Source organism: Lissotriton vulgaris, chromosome 7, assembly GCF_964263255.1.
Source record: "Lissotriton vulgaris chromosome 7, aLisVul1.2, whole genome shotgun sequence".
Lineage (NCBI taxonomy): Eukaryota > Metazoa > Chordata > Amphibia > Caudata > Salamandridae > Lissotriton > Lissotriton vulgaris.
This window is the reverse complement of record NC_141695.1, coordinates 609,274,513-609,301,602: the sequence shown is the minus strand read 5'-3', so window position 1 is coordinate 609,301,602 and position 27,090 is coordinate 609,274,513. Positions and strand designations below refer to the sequence as shown.

The following is a 27,090-nucleotide window of genomic DNA, read 5'->3' as shown; positions in this document are numbered from 1 at the left end:
GGTGGTTTGGGAGCATGTGCACACAACCTACCATTGACTGCACCCAGACTTTGCTGAATTGCTTATTATTAATTGGGGCACAGTTACCATATGTAGATTATGTTACAGCGTGACACGACATTCAATATGAAATTATCCTGATCATGAATTTACAATCCTCATTGCTAACAGCATTGACCAGGTTATCTAACCATCACTACCTGAATTAGGCACTCCACTTACAGCGTAACATTTAAACCGTGAATAGTCCAGCCACTGAATTAAGGCTTTAGTTCACAGATCCCTAATTGAGGACCCCTCCTCGCTGTTCCCTCAACTTGTGTTGACTGAGTATCAGGGGTACCTTGCACCTGTGTTCCACTGCTTTCCTGAGCACCTTGCCTCCCTGCCAGTTAAGTACGTTTGGTATGGGCCCCAGTAATTTTTTGGGGCGGCAGTAGTTCGCTTTAAGCCTCGGACTGGGTTTTAAAGTACACCATGTCTGCATGCCATTCCTTCATTGTTGGGGGCGGGACCTTTTTCCCAACGCATTGCGACCCTACTCTTGGCCAATACTAATCCCATCGCTACGGTTTTCCTGTCTTTAACATTTATCTCCTAGTCCTCTCCCAATAGGACAAGCATGGGATCTAGCGCCGAAGCGGAACCAATGACTTCCAATTCACGAAACCCCTCCCCCCCCCCCCAAAAAAAAGCAATATCTGGTCACTAACATGATACATGTATAGTCCAGCTTATCTGCGTTCAGCCAATAAAGCACTGGAGAGCCTTGTTCTGCTCTATAATAAACCTCTAAGTCTGGGGCATTCAGTCCACCCATGTCATATGGCAGCACCAGAGTGTTCCACTTCACCCTCGGTTGCTTCCTGGCCAGGGCAGCCTAAGCAGCTGATATCGCAGCGTGTTGAAGAATGAATGGGGCAATGACATCAGGATATTTTATTAAAGGAATAAAACTGGGGAGGACCCCCATCTTCATAATTGCCAAGTCCTAGACAGCAAAAACAAGGGGGGAACCTGGTATCCTAATCAATTCTAAGCTTGATTTATGCAACAACCACACTATAATCTTTTGGTGAATGGGTTATTTATTCACCCTATTTTTTTCAACTTATTTTTTTTTAATGTTATGACCTCACATCCTTCTAATAAAACACATAATCGTTTACACAACATTTATTCCGATATACAATACCAACAGTTTTCACAAACATTAATTTGACATTATTTTACATAAACGCAACACAAGACCAATGTATCATATACACTCCGAATGATGCCATTAACTTTCCTTTATGTCAAACAGTGGTTCAAGTGGCAAACAATTAAATAAAGTAAATAATATATATACTCTGCACAATGGCATTTAAAAAATGGATCCTGTGGATGTCAGACAGAGAGGAGACCGAATACTGTTTGATTGAATATATGCAGTTTTTTTAGAACAGTAAATCAAATTCTTTTTTACATATATACAATGAAAATAGTGCTTTGTGTCCCCAGTGTGTACTGGAAGCAAAAACAGAAAAGGAAGTACTTTTGTGACAACAGTGCTATATACAGTTTGGTTTCCTGCATCTTAGAAAGGATCAATGAATGATTATTTATCCAACCACTGTATTAATAAACAATGTTGGTGATTCATTTCTCGCTCTAGTCTATGGTGTTTCAACCCTTCTGTGGATGTGGGGTCTCATGTGGGGACATCTGAAAGTCAAGAATGGGAAAGTGGCATAAGCTTCCAGTAAGGGAAAGCATATACATATATATATGATGGCCAAGAAGTTACCTGAGCGTGTGGAACAATATGCACAGCTACGTGTGTGAAGTGAAGAACACTGGTGTATGAATAAAGAAGAATACTCACACTGGACCCAGCCTGGTGCTACTGATAGAGCGCGTAGGTCACCCGGGTCATTAGATTACCAATTTCCACGCACTGGGCCCTGGTGTGCATGTAATGACAGAATTTTTCATGAACCAGGTGAAACCTTTACCACGCTACTATGAGTAATTCGGGGGGTGTCACTTACTATACATGTACCTGACTTACCCCAGGCACATTACTCCTGATGGATCAGGAGCTAGCAGTGGACAGGTAACAAGATTCATAAAAGGGTAGAAAACCTTTCACGTTTAATACTTTAATGACATTTACTTTGTAAAATGACCACAGACACCTGATGGAGTTTAAAGTTTTATATAAGAAAATTTCAGAATGAATATGCCAGAATAATGAGGCAAATGCAAATCAACACATCAATTATTAATTTTAAAGCCACAATGTAACTATGGATCAGGGCAAGTACCATTAGAGTAGTTGGGAACACTAAAGGGTATGAGCATTTAGAAAACACGCTATTCAGCATGAGTTTAAACTAAGGAAAAAGGACGTGAGGAGGACCTAATATATGTGCTAATATTCTTAAACCTAATCCCTAGATCTTATGCTATTCCTACTAAGTTCACGGCAATCAGGCTAAAGGGAAGGGTAAAATGGAACATACTAAAATAATGACAGTTCAATAATGTCCTATAGGTAGGGAGAGAAGTGGAACATCACTAATAATCAATTGCATATAAATTGCTTTCAGAGATGATAGAGCAATGTCACAGGCAAGAGAGCTTTATTAAGAAGGGAAGAAAGAGTATAGCCAGTCAGACACCCACAGAGGATATTTACCTAGAACGAGAATGATGACCAACACTGGCCACGGGTCAGTTGGGACAAGACGGGGACAAGGACCCTCAAGGATTGGAGTACCAGAAAATGAGCAGGTACAGCTCGTAGACAGTCAGGACAGGATACCCCTCAGGTTTGGATCAGGACTGGGCTCACCAAGGTACGACCAACACCGACAGCTTAGGATGCAACGCCTGCGTTACCCCCTCTCTGCAAGTAATCCGCCAGTAACCCCGTTTGGGTTTTCGAATTTCCCAGCAAAGTGCTCCGCCAGCACTTAAGACTATTTCCACCCCTTCTAGTTTTGTGGAAAGTACGGGCAGAGTGCTCCGCAGCACTCTGTATCAATCACCTATAGAGTTCGTAGGGTCAGTGACAGGTCTGCTACTCGGACAAGTCGGACAATTTCTCTAAGCTATACTAAGCTAGTTATACTGTTTTGGGACCCCTAGACCACCCACAAATGTTGCAAGTGACACAATTCCCACGTTATGATTGGTCAGGAGAGGTGACTTTGTCACTGTCACCACCTATAATTCTGTGTTCTCATCATGAATATTCAATTTTGCATACCCGCCCCTTGGGTTCACGTTCCCGGGCATAGGAATATAGAAGACAATGAGAGTGTACAGTATATGGAAACATTGTTGCATTAGCAAGGTGAACTGCAGCATCTTCTAGGTGGGTTCCCAGGCGCATCGAGCTTCGGGAGCCAGCTGGCTGGTTTCAGCTTCTATGCAGTGGGGTTTCTCCCATGTCACGTGACAGGGTTTAGAAGAGCTTCAAATATGGAGCGGCTCCCCGTCCCCAGGCCCATAGATACGCGGTATATGAAAAGTAAGCGAAAACAAATTAGAATCATACGTAAAAATGATTACACTGTATACCGTTAAAGGCTTCACTGCACCCCTTATTTTAAAATATCTATAGCATTAAGGTTTAGTGCAAAAAAGACAGATAGGCAGAAGCAGCGGTGGCAAGCAGAGAGCATGGTTATAGACAAGCGGCCATGTTTGCAACAATGCGCATGTGCAACAGTATCCCTCCAAAATGCGAGTGCGTCACATCACATGGGTATGACCGACGCATGCGCAGATTGGATTTCTGCGAAGCAGCCATTTCCGTAGTGCAAGCATGGTTAGGATGAAAAGACACACAGGCAAGCCTCCTAGGGACACCCGCGTGTTGGGGAAAATGCTAAATAAATGACGGACAAGTTGAATTAATATGATTACAATTAGGCGAGGTTCTTGATTAAGAGCAAGTCGCTTTACGTGCGAATCCTTGCTCCATCAATCCCCTCTTTGATGATATTTACTATCATCACTAAAAGGAAACAGATGCCAACTTCATTCTTCCATTTCTTCCATCTCAATTTCAACAGACTTATTGTTTAATTTTCTTTCGGCTTCTCTATGAGAGTGGCGATTCTTAGCCTTTTTGTAGATTTGGTTCCTTAATTCTTCTAATTCTAACTCATCAATATTTCGCTTCACTCCTCTCTTATTCACAGTGTACTTTTTGCATTTTTGACATTTACAACAGATAAAGATGATCAGTACAACCACACCTATTCCAGCTATTGGCATCAGTATTTTCCACAGAAGATTTTTACCCAAGTTAGAAAACCAACTACCTATAGAGGAGAGACCTCCAGTCAGTCTCGTCCAGGCACTGTCAACCTCTAATGGTTTGAGTTCTTTTTCTAAATTAGTTATGTTCCTTACATATTTCTTAAGTTCGATACTTTTGATAGGTATGTAGGTGCAACAATGTTGCGCCTTCAGCATTTTACAGACTCCGCCCTCTTTTGCCAATAAGGTGTCAAGGGCAAGGCGATTTTGTAAAACCATTGATCTGATCGCAACCATTTCAGTATTGACCAGCAGAAATCCGGCAGCAGTGTCAGTTGATAACCGATCCACTACTGTAGACAATTTGCAGATTCTGTGAGTATTCAGAACTACCCCCATTCCAGGTATCTGGGCACTAAAAATATCACCTATAATTTCTCCTACACTTTCTCTTTTTCTACGCGCTAAGCCATTAGTTTCTTCATTGCTTCCAGCAGCGTTATTCACATGGTATACTTTCGGGAAAACAATGCCAAAGTAGCAGCTCCCATACCAGTGATCCGGCAATTTGAAATAAGCCTTGTTCCCACATAAATAATAAATTCCGGGAAACACAGGTTCTGACCCATTTTTGAAACCCCAACCTCCAATTACCTTATAATTATGTTCACACTCGCTGGAACCGATGAATACATTGTTATAATAATCTGTCCTTTCTCTATGGAGACAAAGTTTCCCTTTCCGTTCAAAATCCAGCAACAAAGCAGGAGTAACTTCGCCTTGTGAGGTGTTGTCCATGTGTTCTGCCCACCTAGGGATTCTATCCTTTTCGTCATTTGCCTTTTTCTGAAACTTTTCTCTCCTTCTATCTGCCATTTTTATAAACATCTTTTCCTGCTCTTGTAAGGAACAGGTCAGATTAGCTTGTCTTGCTTCATTTAAGTCTATTTCACCTATAGTCAGGAAATATTCTCCCATGTAGCGGGTCACCTCACTTCTAATATGTACACGGTTCAGGTTTCCTCGAATAGGGAGTTCTGAAAAGATTACGTCAGTGTTTGAGTAATTGTAAAGTGCTTCTATAAAACAAGCTAGCTAATATACTACAGGAAATTCCATAGGTTAGGGGTAAATGGTGATAAGTCACACCTTCAGCTACAGAAGTGGGTAGCTTCATGCAGACATAACAATCTTCTATTTCCATAGCCTCTACATAATGCTCTAAAAGATTAGCGAAAACATTTAAATGTGTCCTGTTTCTCATTTTGTGAAAATGCAGTCCACCCTCATCTGATGCTTCTAATTTAGGTCGTGTGTGTCTCATACTAACTGTATTGTCACGTTTTTCTAAGCTTCGTGGTGTTTCTTCAGTCTGTACAACGTTTGTGTCTAGCGTCTCTGGATCAGTAGGTGACAGGTTAGGATCTTTACTTATCATAAAAGGTATAAAGACTGTTAGTCCTATCCATATCACTATCAACATGGCTACACTACATAAGCATATTTTACAGCAAGTTTGGCAACACCTAAATTTGGATCTTCCATTGACACTTGAATCAGACATTATAGCTTACAGGTGGCTTTTCAACCCCTCTTTGTTTCGTTACACCGGAGGCTCACTTAGGTGTGTTTCAGGGAGGGTCTTCGTCAGAACTCCGATCATCAATGGACTCTTCGTCACTTTTGCCACTGTGGTTGGGCTCGTCAATTTCTTCCAACACCAAGTAAGTCCATTCAGGGCTCCGATACAATCTGTTCTGTTTTTTTACTCTGTCGCCTTTTCTGAGAGACTTGCCTCGGGCTTCTTTCCTTTCACTTTCAGCCCTTTTTCGGTCCTTTAGTTTTTCTTCAACTGTCTTTATTCGGAGTCTCAGTCTTTTGATGTATCGGGGTTCACCCTTACTTTTGTGGCTTTCAGTGGTCGAGGATACTTGGCCTTCCTCGTGCACTCTTTTTATTTCGCTTTGTTGTGTTACCTTTTGTTTGGCAGTGTCTATTTCCCTTCCTGTCTGACTAGTTCCAGGTCTTTCATCTATTTCTTCTGCCTGGTTTCTAAGCTGGCCTTGTTCAGGTTGGCTTTGTATTTGTTCTTTACTTTCAGGCGAACTGGATTCTGTTTCCTGAACACGTTCGTCTATATCTATCTGCTCTGGTTCATGCACTTCGTTCCCTTGATTTTCTTCCGCATGAACTTCAACTTTGACCACTATCTGTCCCTTTCCAGACTCCGGAGTTTCAGGAGGAGTGTCGATGGCTTGATCTGTCCCTACTTGGCCTACTTCCTGATCAGGTATGATGTGAGTCTCGTTGACCTGACCTTTGTCCTCTAGTTCTGTCTCACCCTCACTATCCCACTCACTATCTAGGTAGGAATATTTTCTGGTTCGTATTGGATCAAGAACCTGTTCATCAGCCTTGGGGACAAAACGAAAGCATTACCAGGATTGTTAGTACATGTATTGCCACGTTTGTTAGCAACGAAAAAGGAGGACTGGGATGCAATCTCAGCCTGTAAACAGAAACCCGATGAAGACACTAGTGATTTTTTTTTATTTTTTTTTAATTTTTGAAAACCTTTATTGTGCACATGGAAAAGTAACAAATACGGGCCTACAACCATCCGGCCGGCCTCGAACACTCAGTCGAGCACTAAAGCATACATTATGGCGACCCAGTACTGCATCAGAACCGTTTACATTGAGGGGAAGAAAACTGGAGGATAACGCAGCACCGTGGCGCAGGATGAATGAAGGTTAAATTTTAAAGTTTTTTGTTATGCAGCTGTCACACAGGCCGTAGTGATCCGTACTAGCAAAATAAGAAAGAAGAACAAGGTCCATGTAGGTGGGACACGACATTAGCAACTACAGCAAGCAATTTGCGTATCAACAAGCAAGTCCCCGCCAGGCAGGATGGTAACACAATATCCACGTTACAAAGTAGCGTCTATAACCCAGTAACACTACCACTGCCACCCAACACCCAGCACTCCCTACCATGGGCAAAAAGGTGAAATCATAGAAGAATAAAACCGGTCCCATAGAAACTAACAAAAAGGAAATATAACCCCCCACCCTACACACATGCAGAGGCTATGGCCTACCCCCCCCTCTAGCAGCGTGCCTGTCGCCCTATAAACCCGAAATTTAGGAAGAAGAAAAGTCGGAAAAGAGAGAAGGAGACAGCAAGAAACGCCAAAAGAAGGAAGAAAGGTGAAAAGAAGGAAAATTTCACTTTTGACTATAGGGAGGAAGAAAAGAACAAGCTAATCTACCACTCCCAAATAGGGGGAGATGGCGGGGAGGAGCCCACCCAGTAACCGACCTCCCGGACTCCCAGTCACCTGCAACCCTAGTACCTTGCGGAATAAACAACCAGCGTCATGCAGGAGAGGAGGAGCGACTCTAAGGAAGCAGGCAAGGGGAACCGAATCAGTCCCAACCCATCACCACCCGTCACTGCATCTAACACATGTAGTAAAGCCCAGTCACCAATATCACTGAACAGTCCCGCCATACAATCCACCACCGCCCCGGAAATTCTAATAAGCAGTTACTATCGTGGTATAATATAAGATGGGGCGAGGCCTAGTAAGTCGCACATTGCAGCATAGAATCACAATTTTCCGTTCCGAGTCCCCGCCAACCTTTCAGTCCCGGTCACAAAGTTCAGCATATCAGCCCTGGCCAGAGCGTGAGCGTCCCTTCAGACTCGGCAACCGAGGGAGGCCAGCTCCACAAAGAACCTGAAAGCAAAATGGCCGCCGCCGATGAGGAGGAGGGAAGAAGAGGCAAAATGGACGTCCAGCAGCAGCTGCTGAGCAGCAAACAATCAGAAAAAGTAACCCCGAATACCAGAGTCGAGATTCGGGCCAAAGCTGGAGAAAGGGCACTCGGGAGGCAGTAACCGCAGGGGGATGTAGCGGCAGTGAGGGCCGGGAGCTCAGCATCAATCCTAGAAACAAAGTTCCAAGTTCCGCAGGGAACTGCAACATTGTATCCCCGTCAAAGTCACCAAGCCGTCCTGCGCCGGAATCGCAGCTCCGGGAAGCAATCGTCACCTCACCCGCAGCGGCCGGCGCCACAGTATCCACCGTGCCCGTGTCAGCTGGGAAGGTCGATTTCGCACCGTGCCAGGGGTCAGCCAAACAGTTCCGTTGCAGCCGTTGCACCGCTCCGTCTATCCGGTCCCCAAACCGCACAGAAAGTGCCCGCATTTCCACCCTGAGTTCAACGAGTGCATCTACAATATCCCGGCATGTCAGCTCCCTCTGAGCATTGGGCTGCCTCTCCGTACTCGGCGGGTGTTGTAATGGCGCCCCCAGGTCACCGTCGAGCGGTGAAGTAATGCCAGCGGGCGAGTCAGCCATCGGCGCTGTGGAAGAGGCAGCCGCCATTCCGGACATCCAGGAAGGAGGGGGCTGCACACCGGGAGGAAACCACAGTGGACCCAGGGAACTCGGGGCTAGTCGCAGGAGCCGAGCGGACAAGTCGTGAGGCGACCCGCTCAATGGCCGCCGCGGGCCAGTTGCAGCGTCGGCCAATGGAGCGAGAACTGAAGCGAACACCGCTCCTCAACACTTCGACCCACCGAGACGGGGCTGTTGAGTGTCGCTCTAAAATTCCGTCCCAAGTCCCCAGCACCGGCTCCAATAAACAGGGATGATCGCAGTCCCAGGGTCGCAGCAGGCGGCAGCCGTCCTGAGGGTCCGCGATGGCCGGGGTCGGCGCCGGTCTCAGAGCGCAGCCATGGAGCCCAGCGCCCGGCACGGCGCTATCTACGGGAATCCGGCAGGCCGGGACACCGGAAAAACACCCAGAGCATCAGCGCGATCGTGGCTACTGTCCGCGGCTGTTGAATCTCGGATAAGCGAGCAGGATGTGGGTGCAGAGCGCACTAGCCAGCGGAGCCGGGAATCGAGCGTCCGTTCAGGTCGCCATCATGGCTCCTCGACACTAGTGATTTTTATTCCCGATTTGAGAAATGTTTTGTTATTAATAGTGGCCTGAAACCAAGTAGCGAGTCATACCCACACCTTTTTGTATCCAAATTGGTCGAAAATTCCTTACCCCAGGTTAAGAATCGTGTTCTGAAAGTCGAGAGCACATGGCAAGCTAACACGCCTTCACAAATGTTACAGATGTTACAGTACCACCAGAACAGAATTAGAGAAGGACATGATCACGAACAAAGACGTATGAAAGACACGAAAATGAAAATGTTAGTTGCTCAGTCAGTTCCAGCTGACGGTCAGAAAAAGGGCATGACACAGTCCAACAATTCAGCAGCTCCTGTAAAAGGGATATGCAACTATTGTAAACAGCCAGGTCACTATATAAACGATTGTGCAGTTTTGAAACATAACATAGCTACAGGTAAAACTAAAGAAAGACCGCGTCCTCCTAGACAGGACCAGATCCAACAACAAGTACCACAGAATATCCAGCCTATGCAAGCTTCACAACAGACAGTACAGACCGTAGCAGTACCACAGCCACAGCCCATTGCCGCAACACAACATGTCACGCAACAGATGTACCAGTATGCACAAACAGATTATCCCGATTATCAGCGATACACATGAAATAGCCTAGAGAGGGAAGTTGGCTTGCCTCTTATTGAGGTTCCTGTAGATCAAGAAGGTCCTTACGTACATAGCCAAGTGTTAGGAAAAGATAGAAAGTTTTTGATTGATACAGGGGCAAGCAGGACAACTCTAAGTCATGACGAGGTTCCAGGGGCACCCCTCTCAGGCTCACAGAATGTTTCCCTTGGATTTTCAGGAAAGCCTATTGTTAATGAAGTATCGCAACCACTTCCCCTTGCAGTTGGTCCATTGACACGTACTACAGACTTGTTATTAATGAAATCCTGTCCAGAAAACTTGTTAGGTATAAAGACACTGAAAGCTCTAGGAGCTGTAATTTGCTGTTCTCCGGAAGGAGTAAGACTGTTTTTACATGACTTTAAGGGTCACTATGTGTTGAGAGATATTGATCCCAGACTACAGAATGTTCCTGCACATTTATGGGCACAAGGCCCCACTGATGTAGGTTGTATGCACATTACACCATATCGAGTCACACTCAGACCAGGAGTAGTCTTACCACGAATCCGACAATACAAGTTACCTCCAGATGCTGTAGCGGCTTTACTGAAAATCATTGACGAGCTCATTGCACAAGGAGTGGTTGTAGAAACCGACTCGAATCTATGTAACTCCCCCATCATTCCAATTCTTAAACGTACTGATCCAAATGCGCCCCCGGTTTATCGATTAGTTATCGATTTGCGTGAATTGAATAAATGCATAGTGCCACAATATCCTGTGGTCCCAGATATCTCGTCTCTATTGACTGCCATTGATTCCGAAGCAACGTTCTTTACTGTAATTGATCTGAAGAACGCCTTTTTTAGTGTCCCAATTGATTCGGAAAGCCAATACCTTTTCGGATTCTGTTTAAATGGTCGAAGTTTCAAATTTGCACGCGCACCTCAAGGATTCACAGAAAGCCCCAGCATCTATAGCCAAGCACTGAAAAGACAACTAGACAGTATACACATGCCTGACAACACTGCCCTGTTACAGTACGTCGATGATCTGCTGATCACCGCCCGCAGCGAACCTGAATGTGAGCAAGCATCACTGACGGTTTTGCATTTCCTGGCTGACAAGGGACACAAGGTGTCCCCTTCGAAGCTGCAATTCTGTGTTCAGCAAGTTGTTTACCTTGGGCACTTGCTGTCCAAAGGGGGGAGACAGCTAACACCTGACCGCATTCAGTTAATTGTAAACATGTCACAGCCCAAGACCCAAAAGGAGGTACGAGCTTTTATAGGTCTCACTTCTTACTGTAGACAATGGATTCCTCAGTATGCATTTCTAGCAAAGCCACTCATACAGTTGACAACACAGGAGGCAGCGACATCGACTGCCCTCCTTTGGACTCAAACACACACAAGCTTTTGACGACTTAAAGAAAGCCTTATGTCAAGCACCAGTTTTAGCGACACCATGTTACAGCAAGCCTTTTACACTTTTTGTTACAGAACGTGAAGGTACCGCATTGTCAGTACTCACTCAGGATCAAGCAGGTTCACACAAACCGTGTGCCTATTTTTCTAGTACATTGGATCCAGTAGCCCAGGCTCTGCCTGCGTGCTTGAAATCAGTAGCAGCAACAGCTCTAGCAATCAGACAAAGTGATTCCATAGTGTTAGGACATCAATTGACAGTACAAGTTCCACACTCCGTGGAAGTTCTTTTAAACCGAACACAGACCCAGCACTTGACGATAGCACGACTAACAGGTTATGAATTGACATTGTTTCAGCCACACATAGAAATCAGACGCTGCAACACATTGAACCCTGCTACACTTTTGCCATTAAGTGAGACAGATCCATTGGCACATGATTGTATTGAAGTCATTACCATTACGACGAAACCCAGACAAGACTTGACAGACACCGCATTACCAGATCCAGACCTGACACTTTATGTGGATGGTTCATGCATGAGAACAAGTACAGGAGAATTAGTGGCCGCCTATGCAGTCACGACAGAATCTGAAGTCATAGAAACGAATTGTATTAACACCCTGTCGGCTCAAGCAGCAGAGCTCATCGCTCTGACTCAAGCCTGTATTCAAGCAAGGAACAAGAGAGTTAACATATACACAGATTCACGCTATGCATTCGGAGTCGTACACGACTTCGGTGTCTTGTGGCGAGAGAGAGGTTTTTTGACCTCTCACGGTGCCAAAATTCAACACGGTCCCCTCATTCAGACTCTGTTAGATGCAATACATCTGCCTACAGCAATATCCATCATGAAGTGCAAAGCACATACGAAAGTCACAGATACAATTTCCCAGGGTAACGACCTGGCAGACCGAACAGCCAAGCATACAGCTCAGACTCAGACTCACGCAACTGATCTGATAAAGACAATAGTCCAGACACCAACATATTACATGACAGTTAAGGATCCCGCCCTAGATGTAATTGACATACAGACACATGCTACACCAGACGAAATCAAGAAATGGATTGAACTAGGAGGGATCCAGACAGATCAAGGATGGATGACGAAGGGAAAATCTACATGGTTTCTCCCTGACTCTATGGTCCAAGTTATCATTAACACAGTACACAGTCCTGCACATTTAGGAGAAAAAGCCATGTTAGACAGTATTCAAAACCTATGGTTCAATAAACATTTACGAGCAGCAGCCAAACAGAAAGTGCGTACTTGCATGATTTGTTGTCAGTTCAACCCAGGTAAAAGCATTCCCGTAGAGCAAGGTGGATTTCATCCTCCTGATCACCCTTTTGAAGTCCTCCAGATGGATTATATCCAGATGGAACGTTGTCGAGGATTCAAATATGTCCTCGTAGTTGTATGTGCACTCTCCTGTTGGACAGAAGCTTATCCAGTCCCAGATTACACTGCTCCGACCACTGCCAGGCAGCTGGTTCGTGAGTTTTTCCCCAGATATGGTTTGCCCCGCATCGTATATTCCGATAACGGTCAGCCATTCTCGTCCGAGCTGATGAAGCAGGTATCTCTCCTGCTCGGCTACCAGTGGAAGTTCCATTGTGTCCGACATCCCGAGGCAGCAGGCCTCGTGGAACGCCATAATCAGACTCTGAAAATTCGCCTTGCCAAGATTTGTAGAGAGAAAGGAGTCGACTGGATAGTAGCTTTGCCAGTCGCACTCTTTTACATGAGAATGGTCGCACACTCCAGAACAGGGCTATCCCCGTACGAGGTGGTCTTTGGTAGGCCACTGAATATGTGGGGGACGCCTCTGCCTCGCAAAATTACCGATGTTGACTGTAATATGCTGACAGATTACCTTGCTTCTTTGATGTCTTCACTACAATCATGTCGTTCACAGGTTGCTGCAGCCTTTCCCGACAACACCGAGGTGAAGCCCCATGAAGTGGTTCCGGGAGACCTCGTCTACATTAGAAATTTCGACAGGAGAAGTCCGCTGGAGCCCCGCTGGCAAGCACCAAGACTAGTACTTTTGACCACAAGGACAGCTATAAAAGTCGAGGGCCGCAAGGGTTGGCTTCATTCGAGTCATATAAAAAAATGTTATGGACAAATGCCAGATCTAGCCTCCCAGCCCGGCCCTCCTCCACAGACTGACTCAAAACTCCCCTTGGTCGAGAAAACTTCCTCCCAGGAATATAAATTAAAACTGAGGTCTAGCAAGTCAGACAGTTTAATTGTTTAAGTCCTCCCCTAGGTGAATCGGTTAGACGTGTTTCTGACATGTATCCCCTAGACCCCAACAGAGAGAGAGATAGACAGAAACAGCTCAAGAAACATGAATATTGTAAATCTCTTCGCAGCCACTGCATTGTGACACTATTGATTATGTTTTTTCTAAGTCTTTTGATTATTGCTGCAAGTGTGCTGTTACATGTATATTACCCTATTTTCAAGCGTGCACATTCTCCCTTCAATGTTACTGCCGAGCACTCTTTCAGTGAACTGCCCCCGCATGAATTATCTTACCGACTTGCGCTGCGCAACAACACATTCATTAGTATGTTACATCACTCCCATCAGACCAGCAATGCTACCAATTGCTGGATATGTGGCCGACTCCCTCCCTATCAGAAATACAAGGGAGTTCTGCCCCTCTTCCCGTACCCGTTTACACACAATGGTTCCTGTGGGGCATTTTTTAGTTTAATGAACTCTCTAGATTCCAATTCCGTAGTTTACCAGGGCAACTGGGTATGGGGAAATCTGAACACAGTTCTGCATAAAGTATGTTTCCCTGACAAGGAGGGTCTACCAAAAAGGACAGGGACAGATCTAGAAAATGAAGTATATGGATTAGGTAACTTTACACTTAACCTCATGATTCTGAATGTTGAATCCGAAACCGAACCAGTCTTGCCTGCTATGTCCGTACTACCAGTCAAAGGTGAATTATGTGTCAGAAAGAATGGTTCAGTACACCTGGGTCATAGTAAATGTACTACTGTGATCGAATTCAGTGATAAGGGCAAGTCTACATTTAAAGTAGTGGAGAAGTGTGGCTCACTGGTTAGAGCAGGCAGACCCTGAAGCAGAGGTCAGACCCGGGTCAGACCCGGGACCAGGGTTCGATTCCCGACGCGGCAGGGTGTTGAGCTCAAATGTCCACGGACTCGATAATTCTCGCTTCGGTGCCTGACCTAATCATGGGATCACACTCTGCAACTCTGGGCATTAAGCTTGCTTAATCTCCACAACGGCCCCCCTGCGGCGGGATGCCTGGCTTTCACCTTGGGGATGCCCTGTAGGGGCTATCTCACAGGGAAAAACCAGGACGGGTTCCCAAGGCAAGCGCGGAGATACCCCTTCGGGGGTCGATTCTGGCGCTATATAAGAAATGTAATAAGAAATGTAATAATAATAAAGCTTCACGTCATTCTTACTTCATTTGTGGTCATACCGCATATATACGCTTACCGCTAGATTGGGATGGCACCTGTTACATTGCATTCCTTTTGCCACCTGTTTTTCTAGCCCCTCCTGATTACCATAGGGATACCCATCTAGTACACAATAGGCCACAGAGAGATCTCCCGATTGTCGACTACACTGAAACGGCATGGGAACAATATACAGACTTCAATAAAGGTTTCTTTCCCTACTTAGGTGCTGTCTTTAATAGTAAACTGATACGAAAATTAACCAGAACCCTCGAAGCAGTAGTGAATGAAACTACTTCCGCCCTAGGTAACTTAACAGAGGAGCAGTCTGCTATGCGGATTGTTGTTCTTCAAAATCGTCTCGTCCTTGACGTCATCCTGGCCGATAGGGGCGGAGCTTGTAGAGTCATCGGATCGAGCTGCTGTGTTTTCATTCCAGAAAACGCGCCATCAGTATACAGAGCCATAACCCGTCTTCACAAGATTGCAAGTCAGATACACCAGAATCCAGGCACCTGGACTTGGTCCGGTTGGTTCTGGAGCGTGTTGTCAGCCTGGGGATGGAAGGTCCTATCCTTCCTAGGTATTGCCCTTCTCATAGTATTCAGTTGTTGCCTATGTCTGCAATGTGGGCCAGCGATTTGCGGCTTGTGCGCCACATCATGTATTCCTCATTCAAGTCCTCATTCAAAACGCCGTAAGAAGAAAGAAGAGCAAATGATGTTACATGAACAGATTGATAGATTAATGAGGATTGATATATCATGAAGGGTCCGTAGGGGACAAGGAGGGAATGAGGTAATATGAATTTTCATGGTCAGTTGTGTCCCCTATCGTAGACCCCACCGGCTCCATGTACGTGCTTCAAGTACATGTATGTTCCCTCCACTTCCAGCTATGAAGACGCAAATACATTTGCGTCCAACGTTAACATGTCCTCTTTCAGATCCATCATGAATGGGTCAGATATTCCGTTCCTAAGTGTGCCTTGCCAACGTCTTTATATGGTGCACTTTTCATGTTTTACTAGCTCTGGCGAGTTAGTCCCTGATTCCTGCCATCGAGCCCTTTCTGCCTTCTGTTTCTGAAAGCTACAGTCTGCTGCTTCCTGACCTCTGCCTTACTCCCTGTGCGGTGAGCGGTGCCTGGCTCGACCTGTTTGCCTGCCAAGACTGTATTCAGCCTTCAAGTTATCTGCTCCGCTCCTCGAAAATACATTCCTGTCTAGTAGTTTAGGAAAACATCCTTCCCAGCTGCAGAGCAAAGGGCCCGGCCTCACTGTCTCCATGCAAGTAATTCATAGCTCCCGTTACCATGGTAGGCCCATGGCCCCTCGCATCTCATGTAGACACGTAGTCGCATATGCACGCACTAGCAGCCAGTATAGAATAGCCTCTGCCCAAGAGACCTTTCCTTCTAGATAATACAGTTCCTCAAACACCAGATATTAGATATGATTTGGGATTAGGTTGTTCTGACACCCCAGACTTCTGTCTCCTCATGTAGGGCTAAATGTCAAGTCCCCTTCACCCTCCAGTTCCACGTCAATTACACGTCATGCTGCTGCGCGCGCATCTCTGCCACATATTTCTGCTGACACTGCAGGATTCTCCTATGGATCCACCCACCTGTGATACGTTTCAAGTGACGCTGTCTAGCACACACCTCCGTGTACACCTTCATGCACGCCTTCTGTTACGCACATATGTCCTTATCTCGTTTCTCTCAGCTGTTACGGCTCCTGCATCTATCTCTACTGTAATGCATTGACTATATATATGATGTTCTGTTAATAAATCATTGTACATGTCCATGTCCATTCCCTTCCTGAACCCTTGTGGTGATGGAACATGATACCTGGTTCGAACCAATTCCTTTTTAAGGAATAAAACCCCTTTTAAAACCTCAAATGCCACGGATTCTGTCTCTTATTTTTGACTGAGTTATTCTTATTGAACTTTACCGCATAAATTAAGTATAGGTAATTTAAATTTACCACAGTGTTGGAGTTGTTCTGTTCTCGTGTTTATATTGCAGGTGGAGAAGGCGTCTTTGTTAGTTAGAATAACACCTTTTGTTTTAGGAGTTAGGCTTAGAGAGGCGAGATTACTTTTATGCAAAGAATGTTGATAATTGGGAGATGGTGTTCTTTCTCTCTGACGGAGGTCTGGGAATCAAGGTCATTGAGCCTGGAGCTGGGAGTATCGAAACTAAATGGAAAATCACCTCTGAGAAGTGCCCAGCTGGGTGATGTGATCCAGATACAAGCTGTGGGTGTGTTCTATGTTTTGTGTTTTGAATTAGGGGCAGTGCCCCGGGGGTTGAGTCAGGAGAAGAGGAGAGGAGAACGATGGAGAGGGAAGGAGCATCTTAGAACGAGCTCTGTATCATTGATTACTTGACCCATGTAGCGTGAGTGTACTTCTTAGGATCTTCAATCTGTGGGGCGCACCCCCTGGGGGGGCGCAATGCCATCTCAGGGAGGGGCGTGCACTCCACCCTAAAATCTCACATTTCATTGTTTCACAATTAATGGGGCACAACATGCCCATATGTTTGTGATTTTCAAAGAAGTCTAATTCGGAGTCTCCAACAGCGGAAAGGCTTTTAGCTGCAGGCAGTGAGTCTCCTCTGCTATGAAACCGAAAGCGAACGAACAGAATGTCTGTTCGTTCGCTTTCGGTTTCATAGCAGAGGAGATCCTGCCTCCCACTGCAGCTGAAGCATTTCAGCTCTCCGAATTAACCCTCCCTCCCAGGACGGTTAGATTTTCACATAAAGAAGGCAAAGTTTCTCTTTAAATTACACATTGGTGCCAAGGTTTCAGAGTCCTATATGGGACATTACCATAATTTTTGTGTAATTATGAGTCATGTTTCAGGGACTATGAGTGACATATTCTTGTAAGTAAAATCAAGCAATGAAGATGAGAGAAACATTTAAATAGTCATAAATTATACCCATTTGAGCATCGAGAAACAGTGTCATTTTAGAGTAAATGTTGTATTGTGACACAGACTGTACGACAGGCAGTGGCCTGATTGTGTGTTGCCAATGAATTTAATGTAAACACACACTCGGCCGTGGGTGTCTTAGTGCACTGTACACTGTCTCACTACTTGCTTCACCTTTCGAAAAAGCCATCTATCTCTATGCCTTGTGGTTGTCTGGCTGCACTATTTTCTATAAGGCTCAGAGTGATATACTAGGGGCCAGCATTGTCTGATGAAAGGGTTGAAGTTACTGCAAGAGTGAGGTGGCTGGCATCAGCCCCTCTCATAGCACAGCAACTACTCCAGGCTCTGAGTGGCCTGATGGTGAGCGGTGCCATGATTGTTGCAGAGAGTTTCCCCTCCCCGTCAGTCGGCCAGTTCACTGGTAAAGGAGAGGAGACCTGCGGCTCTGAAGAAGCAAAGAGTTCCAATGAGGGGGTGCTCCTTTACCATGTACTAAACAGACGAGAGCACAGACCATCACCCGCTCTCCTGAAGCTTCACTGAGAAGAGAGATACTCGAGGCAGCAGAACAGCTGCACATTGGGGCTCAGCACCTCAACTCGGTGCACATCAATTTCTCTCTCCCATTGGCCACAAGGTGATAGAAATACAAATCTCACTGACCTGACTCAGAACACGGATGGCGACGGGCAGCAACTCCCCACTGGTCGCAAGCAGTGACTGTGCCTAGTACTGTTGTTGACTGTCTCCCACAGCAATCTTAGACGTCCCTGATGGCACCGGTGGGGTCGGGTCCCGGTAGCAGCTGCCGGATACAAGCTGGAATGCTTGCTTTTTGTTACTTAGTTTCGTAAATCAGATGCTTTAGCCTTAGAACGTTTGTGGCATTTCTTATTTATGCACCAATACCTTTATTTGCACTTTGTAGGCATTATGGTATTTATTTTTTCAACTTAATCTATTTGATCCTTATGATAAAATCCTAAATGTTGTAATAAACATTGCACGTTAAAAATAAAGTTAATATTCAAGACCTATGCTATACTTTACTACTAAACAGGCAGCCACAAGTGCAGATACCTTGCAGACAACAGGGTCATGATATGAATAGTGCAGCAGAACTGGGCCCAAAAGTTGTCAGAACACCTCTAAACACATAATATTGGAGTACCAAACAGGCAGTCACAATTGCAGTGACCTTGCAGTTAAAAGGGACTAAACATAGATTATTGCTAACATTGAAAACTAAACATGGTCAGAAGTGCAGTTACCTTGCAGATAACAAGGTCATGATTTCAATTGTGCAGCAGGTACAAGGACACCTGGACCATAAGCTGTAGGCACCCCCACTAAACACCTAATGTTCTATTTTACTACACAAACAGGCACACACAATTGCAGTTAACTAGCAGACGACAGGGTCATGATTTGAATGGTGCCACAATTGCAGTGGCACCGCACCCAAAAGTTGTCAGAGCTCCTCTAAACACCTAATAATGCTATATTTTACTAGTAAGTAAATGTATTGACTGTTCAATTATTTACAATTTTTACAGTAAAACCAACTAAAATATGCGCCTGCTTTGCCTCCCCCGTCTGTACATGTTGCTACTATACAGGTAGACACAATTACATTTGTCTTGCAGTTAAAAAGTGCTTAACTTGAATGGTGCTGCAAGTGCAGTGGCACCGGGGCAAAAAGCTCTAGGGAAGCCACTAAACGCAGAATATTGTTAAATTTTACTACTAAACAGTCAGTCACAAGTGTAGTGATCTAGTAGGCACTACGCCATTATTTAAATGCAGGTGCAGTGGCACCAGGGCCAAACGTTGTTAGAACTCCTCTAAACATCAAGTATTGCTATATTTAAGCTACTAAATAAGCAGTCGTAAATGAGTTACCTTGCAGGCACTAGGGTCATGATGTCAATGGTGCAGCAGGTGCAGTGACACCGGAGCCCAAAGCTCTAGGAACCCCCTGAAACACCTAATATTGCAATATTTTACTGCTAAACAGCCAGTCACAAGTGCAGTTACCGTACAGGCAATAGAGTCAGCAGGTGCAGTTGCACCGTAGCCAAAAGTTGTCATATTTCAATATTGCTATCTTTTACTACTTAACAGGAAGTCACAAATGCATATCTTGCAGGCTCTAGGGGCGTGATTTGAATGGTGCAGCAGGTGTAGTGGCTCCAGGCCCAAAAGTCGTCAGAACTCCTCTAAACACATATTATTGCTATTACATCAATGAATTCTATATTTCTGTCTTTCATTTCATTTATCAAAGTTTTGATATTACTCACCCACACTATACTACTAGTCAGCACTTTATATTGCCTTTTTGTACATAAACAAGTCATAACACTTTAACAGACATACTTTAACTTATATTGCACAGCTACTCAGCAAGCTGCAATTTATAACAAAAAACAGCTTATTACTAATCACATATGAGAAACTGAATGCAGTTACCAATGGTTGTTAATAAAACATTTTTTTGTATGCAGCCAGTTTTCCTTAAAGGTAAATGGGAAGCATTTTAAAAAGAAAAAATATTAAATCTTTAAGGTTTACTTTTTAAGATTAGGCAGTGGTCCGTGGAACCATGGCCGGCTCTTAAAATATAGTATTATTTACATTCTCAAAGGAGAAGGCGTCCTTCTCCTTTGGCAGTGGGTTTCCATCAGTTTTAAACTGGGGGTAATTTATAACTTGTTTTGCGACCAGAATTCGGTCTTAAAACAGTAATACAAGCCATACCGATTAGATATTTGGAAGGGACGCCCTAAACTCACATCACAAACCAAAGAAGTTATTCGGTAAGACGATACCAGTCGCATTTTGTACATTTAAAAACAAAAAAAATCATGTTGCAAACCCAAATCTGTGACCCAAATCTGTGAATCAGGCCGCTTGCGACCAGAAACATGCGTTGTACATCTGGCCCATGGTCATCATTCTGCAATAAATCAATCAGATCGCCGAACTCACCATTCAGGATGGTTGGAATCAATAATGTGTCACTCACCCCCCCCGTCCCATGCGTGCCCCGAGCGTGCTTTGCTGATCAGAGGTCTGAGGCGGACTCACCAGTCAGATTCCGAGGCCCGTGTAGCTTAGATGACCAAAGCCGCATTCACCAATCAGATTGGACTCGACTATGACTAGTCGATCATATGCTTCAAATCAGAGTCACCAATCAGAATGCTCAAGCCTAATTACCCATTCAGTGACGTTGCCTCTATAAAAGTCTGCCTCCCGGCCTGTTCGTTCAGTTACTGGCTTAATGATGGCGCTGTTGATCACCATCAGTTTGCTGCTGTTTTCCCAGCTGATCCTGTGCACACCTGAGGTGAATGATTGGTAGTGCTGTGTTTCTTTGTAGAAGTAATAGTCGGAGCAGGGGGGTTCTCTATTGTTACAGAACTTTGAAAAATGTTTTGCTTAGAGGCTGCTTTATTGGCATTGTAGGTGGAGGTTTGGCGTGTGGGGTGGGTTGGGATGTAGTTGTGGGGAATATTTCATAGGGCGGTTCAAGAGCACACTAGTTTTAGGCGTTTCGAGGACTTTGACCGTGTTTATTCGAAAATGGTTAAAGCAATCCAGAGCTCGTTTCCCTAGTCCGTGCATGGGACGCCATTCCAGTCCGGGCTTTTGTTGTGCATTCTGGGACTTGTAGTCTTGTGTATTACAAAATAAACCTTGAAACTATAAAAGTCTCGGAATGCCAAACTGAAACCTGGTATGGATGGGCTAGGCACGCGTGAAACTCGAGAGCTCTAGAAATGGGATAATATGTAAAACTCGAGATTTATTTATTTATTTATTTATTTGTTTATTTATTATAATATAGCATCGAGATTCTTTTTCTTTTTTTAATACAGTATCTTAAGATAGACAACATGTACGCTATTTCTTAATCTATAGAGCCTAACCAAAGTTAACTCAAGCGATCTACCCCTTTTCTTATGTCGGTAAAGTCTGATTAGAAGGAAAAAATACAAAACGTTGGTGTCCTTGCTTGTTGGAGATATACCAAATGTCTCCCAAATCGTTGTCTTAGCGGTCAACCTGATGTCTATCCAGTGGAAAAACCCAGCAGCACCTCTCCCAGAACACCAGGCATCGAAACGTGACTAGACAAAAGGGCGTAACATCCATTGGCCAGAGTGGCTGAAAGGGCCTATTGTTGTAGTTGGTTTGTTATAGTGCCTCATAACATATGTCCGCTGTTTCTAAGCACTCTTAGTAACACACTTCACTATGATGCAATGTAATGGTTCACTTAGGACCGAGGGTGGAATGTACCTTGTTAATCTTTAAACGGGTGACCTGCAGACACGTGCACGTTTCAGCAGCGAGTGTTTCATTGGCTACTTGACCACTCATTTAATTTCATGAACATAAGGCGGATACGTTTGTGTAGCTATAGCCTATAGGAACCATTACTGCACCTCCTGCGGGTACTTATGTGCAGCATCCTGTCGGGCACGGTTTGATTCACAGATGAAGTCCTGCAGCCTTCCCTCCCTATGAGCGAGATAAAATGTGCAGCAAGCAGCACTCAGTCGGCTAACTCCTGGTCTAATGATAGTAGAGCTTTGTCTTCTCTAGTCAGATCTGCATGCAACAAGAGGTATAGACTTGCTAAATGGGGAGGGGGACAAGGGTGATGAAATTGAAGGCGACGTTAGGTACAGGCTGCAACACCTTAAAGAAAGAAAGCTGACCTTATTTAGGGCTTGGCAAAAGGAAAGCTGTCAACCGGTGGCCCTTCGGTCACTCCGAACCCGAGGTCCCCTGCTACTTGACGTGGGGGCTGCAGAGTTACTCTGGGCTGAGACTGCTGGCAGAAGCTCCTAGCCCGGCGGTACTTTGGTGGGCTGCATGAAGCTGGGCCCCAGTGACGGCCCTCGTGCCCTATTGAGAGCAGGCTCCAGTCGCTTCTGTTATGTGTTTGCCTACATGGCCAGGGAACATGTTTTGTGGCCCCACGCAGTTTTCAGGCTGCTGAGCATTGGGCCTATTTCTTGGTCAGAAAAAACTACCGCTTTGAGAGGTTGTCGTCTTAAAACGAAGAAGTTTACTAAGTTGACACTTTCAACATGGCACCCGCTCTGCACACTTGCTTGCTGCAAAGCTAGGAGTGAGCGCGCGACAGGCAGTCCTCCTTACAGCATATGGTCACTCCCCAGGGGAGGGAGTGGCAGCCATTCTTGACCGAGTGACCGGGCAAGAGAGCGAGCCACCCCACCGCAAGGGATAAGTAAGGCCCAAAGTCTCAATTAAATGAAACTCAATGCAGCCAGTTAAGGGGTTCTAGAAACGGTGCTTTAAAATGGGGGGGGGGGGGGGGGGGGGGGGGGGGAAGTAGTCGCAAGATGTTGCGCATTTGAATATCGTTCTCAGAAGAGGTGAAAACAAAGCCAAGGAAGAAAAATATCCTGATAGGAGGAATCAGTAAGAAACCTTTTCAATGGAGTGGACATCTCCCAAGATTCTATGCGTGACGTCGCACTTTTAGTAAAACTTTGTCCAAACGACGCAATGCAAACCACCTCCATTTTCTTGCTGCTTTAAAGTTCTGCATGCACAGTACTAAATTGTTGTGCAAGCACCAATGCAAGCTTTAGTGAACATGTCCTGGAGTTGTGAACAGACAATGTAACAGCACTCTTTGGGGACGTTGGCCTGCCCTAAGCCATCTGATCAGCAATTGTGAAGAAAGTTAAGGCAAACCAGAGAGCAAGAGGTAGTAGCTGCTTAGTGACATCAGGGGATGACTGCAAGATAGAACAGCCGCAAAGTGCCCCTTTTTGACATGCTCATCCCCATTTTTTTTCCAGTTATCTGATCCCATTTTGACTTGAGTGCACTGGGTTCCTGCTAGCCAGGTCCCCAGTGCCAGGGTTCTTTGCTTAAAACAAGATAACTGTGCAATTGTTGCCCAATTGGCAAGACATTTAGCTAGCACCCCTGTGAGTCCCTAATAAATAGGACCCGTGGTACCTAGGGCATTGGTACTAAAGAGTCCTTAAGGGCTGCAGCATGTATTGTACCACCCTGAGATTCACCATCGAACTCGTGCAGACTGCCATTGCATGGGTTCATGTAATGGTGCAGACAAGTCAAAACCCTACATGGCACTCTAACCACTCCCAACAAGAAGTGGTCATGTAGGGAGTGTAGTGACACCAAGGGCAAGTAGCCCATTGGTTAATACCTTTTGCTCTCCTTAACACTCCTAAATTGAGTATTTAAGTGGCCCCCTGGCTCCAGGAACTTAAATCTGACCGACTGAAAAAGGTAGAGGATAGAGCCAAAGAATCATGGACTGCAGACTGCTGGTGGACTTTGTGCCAAACTGTTGGCCTACCTGCCCCTGTCCCGACAGTTGCAACAACCCAACTCGTCCTGCAGCTGTGCAGCCTCCAAAATCCTTGGAAGGTCTGCAGCGATTTGCTTCTTCTTTGACGTGAAGGAGCCCCTTCCTTGCAGGCACAGACCACAATATCCGATTCACCGTCCTGCTGTTCACCAGGTCCACTGACACAGCAGCCACCCAGGAAGTGGTTACTGTGTTCCAAGATGAGATCCATCTCCCCAACAAGTGAGCAGATGCCAGGACCAACTGGAGCCACCCTGCACCAATACCTGGGGTACCAGGCCAATTGCAGCAACCAAACCTTGTTTGGGTCCAATCCGCACTTTAACGCTGCAGAGACCGAGCAGCAGACAAGACACATCCGCATCAGAGTGGTCCAGCTGCTTGGATTTGTCTCCCCTTGCAGGTCTAACCGAGAACCGTGTTGCCTTTGATGCACGGGCACCAGTCCATCAAAACCCTCTGCACAGATGCTCCCCAACCCAGGTCCACGGTAACAGACTGCTCTCCAGCTCCCAGGACCTCCACAAACTGAGCCCCCTGTTGGGAGCTCTTGGATTTGTCCCAAAGTTCCCCTCTGCAGCCTCTTTTTCTAGTTGCGTTCCTCCCTGGCCTACGGTGTTGCATGCAAAGCTACCAACCTGCCCTGCTCTTCTACACCTGGACACCCCAGGGCAGGAAACTCTAAACTGCTGGTGGTAATTTGGACCTCAGCCCCCTAACACTTTAAGACCTAAGGAGGACCCCTGAAAATACCTCTAGGCAGTATATGCCCTCTTTTCCATAGGAAAGCATTTCTGCATAAAAACTAATTTAAGTGACATTCTTACTTGCCCTCAAAAATTACTATGACCAATTTGAGCTTCTGGACCGACATCCACGGAGGTAGAGCCCCACTATGCTTTACAGCTATGATTGATGTCCAGTCTTTTCTCGTTTTCTGCCATTTATAATTATTTTGCCATTGAGTACTATAGGGCGCAGAGTAAAGTGGCATGAAAATTGAATGTGCCCCTGGTTTGAGAAAATGTGAATACTGGTGGGATGGGTGATGTACCCGCATATGTGCTAAATGTCAGGCCTTACTGGATCTACATTTGACACTCCTCTTTGGAGCCACTTGGCTACAGTGATGGGCATCAAGACTACACCTACCAGAATGCAATAACTTAAAAGGAAAAACTGACCATCGCGTTTATAGGCAGTTGTATGGTAAATTTAATGGTAAGCCTGGCTTCGCGAGTGGTCCAATACAAGCCCTGGAGTGGGCCTTCAACAGTAACTTGATAAGGATTGAGTGAGTAACTAGAAGCACTGCAGTAATTTAGCTAGAAGCTAAGCTAGTAGATTGGTCTTCCACAAGCAGTGGGGTATTTTTTTCCACCCAAGACTAATGTGAAGCTCCTAAGAAGTAAACCTCTTTAGTCCACTTCTGGAATTCTAAGCCCTGCTCCTAGCCCACTTTATCTGAGGGAGCGGGTGGCACTTATTAAGCACATTTACATGTGCTTGGGCCAAGAGTCGCCATTCTACAATCATTAGGTCACTACGCCAGTGTTGAGCTATATTAGCCGAGCAACACTAATCCCTGAACTGGGTTTGGTTGCATTGTAGTAGGTAAAGAATGAGGTGTCGCGCTATTAGCCGAGCAACACTAATCCCTGAACTGGGTTTGGTTGCATTGTAGTAGGTAAAGAATGAGGTGTCGCGCTATTAGCCGAGCAACACTAATCCCTGAACTGGGTTTAGTTGCATTGTAGTAGGTAAATAATGAGGTGTATGTGCAGAGCTGGTTGGATCCAAGTTGGGGTTCAGGAGCTCTGGTACAGCGGATGGGCCATGCCCAGCATTGGAGCAGAAGTGGGTGCTGTAGCTTTTATTGAACATCACTTAACATTATGCTTTTCTTCTCTAGGGTAGAAGATGTAACATGACTGGCTCATGGAAGAACAGCCTGGGCTCACTGCTCCAGCTCTCGGAGGATGGACCCTCTCTTCAAGGGTGCTTCTACACGGCTGTGGAGACTCACAAGGGGGCTGCAGGCAAGAGCAAGATGGGCAAAGTGACTGGAATACGTAACCCTGGAGAAGACCCAACTGTAGCCTTCTCGGCCTGCTGGAGAGGGGGTATGTATGCTCAAACTATGGAACGAGTGGGGTTCTGATGGTGTGATGCTTTTATCATTGGGTGCTGAGGTACAGGACTACTCTAATCCTCGGGGGAAGTCATGGCACGTATACAGGAGTAGTCCGGGTTGTCCTCTATGCAAATAACATGATGGAGGAATAAAACAACTGACCCTCTTCGTTTCGCTTTGGTTCACTGTCTTTTCTAGGCCACTGTCTTTTCTGTTCTAGGCCGTAATTTGCTTAATCTGTTACAACCCCCGTCGCTCTTCCATTCTTGCATTTGCACCTTGAATTCCAGCCCACACGTCCATCGTTGAATCCTAGAGCGCACCCTGAGCCTTTGTAAATACTTTGCTGCTTTGCTTCATTCTGTGATGAGCATGTTTTTGTGCACGACTTGAATAGCTCTAGCACAACTTCTTTTGCATTGTACCTGAAATGATCGTCCACACCAGAAATGAAACATGTTTATTTGGAAAAGAGCGAAGGGGTCAATAGGCATTGCTGATAACCATCCCGAACACGACTTAAAAATATCTGGCTTCACGATTCGTAATGTTCCAAAGCCTTGCACGCTGCAGCAATCTACATTCATCGGAATGTTTCCCCATACTTGTAAAAGACTAATGAAAGTGTAACGTTGATGAATCGAATGCACCCCCCCTAAAAAAAAAACGACAAAAGTTGTGTGAACACTGGGGAAACTCTAAAAGACAGTACCTATTTAAGCAAAACACTAACATACAAATTCTCTTCCTGGTGCCTAACTAAACTAGTCTTTGCTTTGAGCAACCTTTGTTTCACATTCTTCCCTTTAACACATGTTGGGGGTGGCTTGGGCTTGTTTTCCTGGTACATTTGATATCTTTCTGAATTTGATTCTATTTTGGATAGCCTTACTTAATCAAAATGGTGCTTG

At 45.3% G+C, this 27,090-nt stretch overlaps 1 protein-coding gene across 1 annotated transcript in view; it reads left to right on the top strand.

Moving 5' to 3' along the window:
• The first annotated feature begins 20,935 nt into the window (after window positions 1-20,935).
• LOC147702114 (avidin-like) overlaps window positions 20,936-27,090 on the top strand; it is a 29,414-nt gene continuing 23,259 nt past the window's right edge. The window contains exons 1-2 of the mRNA XM_086928750.1: window positions 20,936-21,009; window positions 25,958-26,168. Of these exons, the coding sequence (XP_086784876.1) occupies window positions 20,944-21,009; window positions 25,958-26,168 (277 nt within the window). The 5' untranslated portion in view covers window positions 20,936-20,943. The remainder of the gene's footprint in view (window positions 21,010-25,957; window positions 26,169-27,090) is intronic.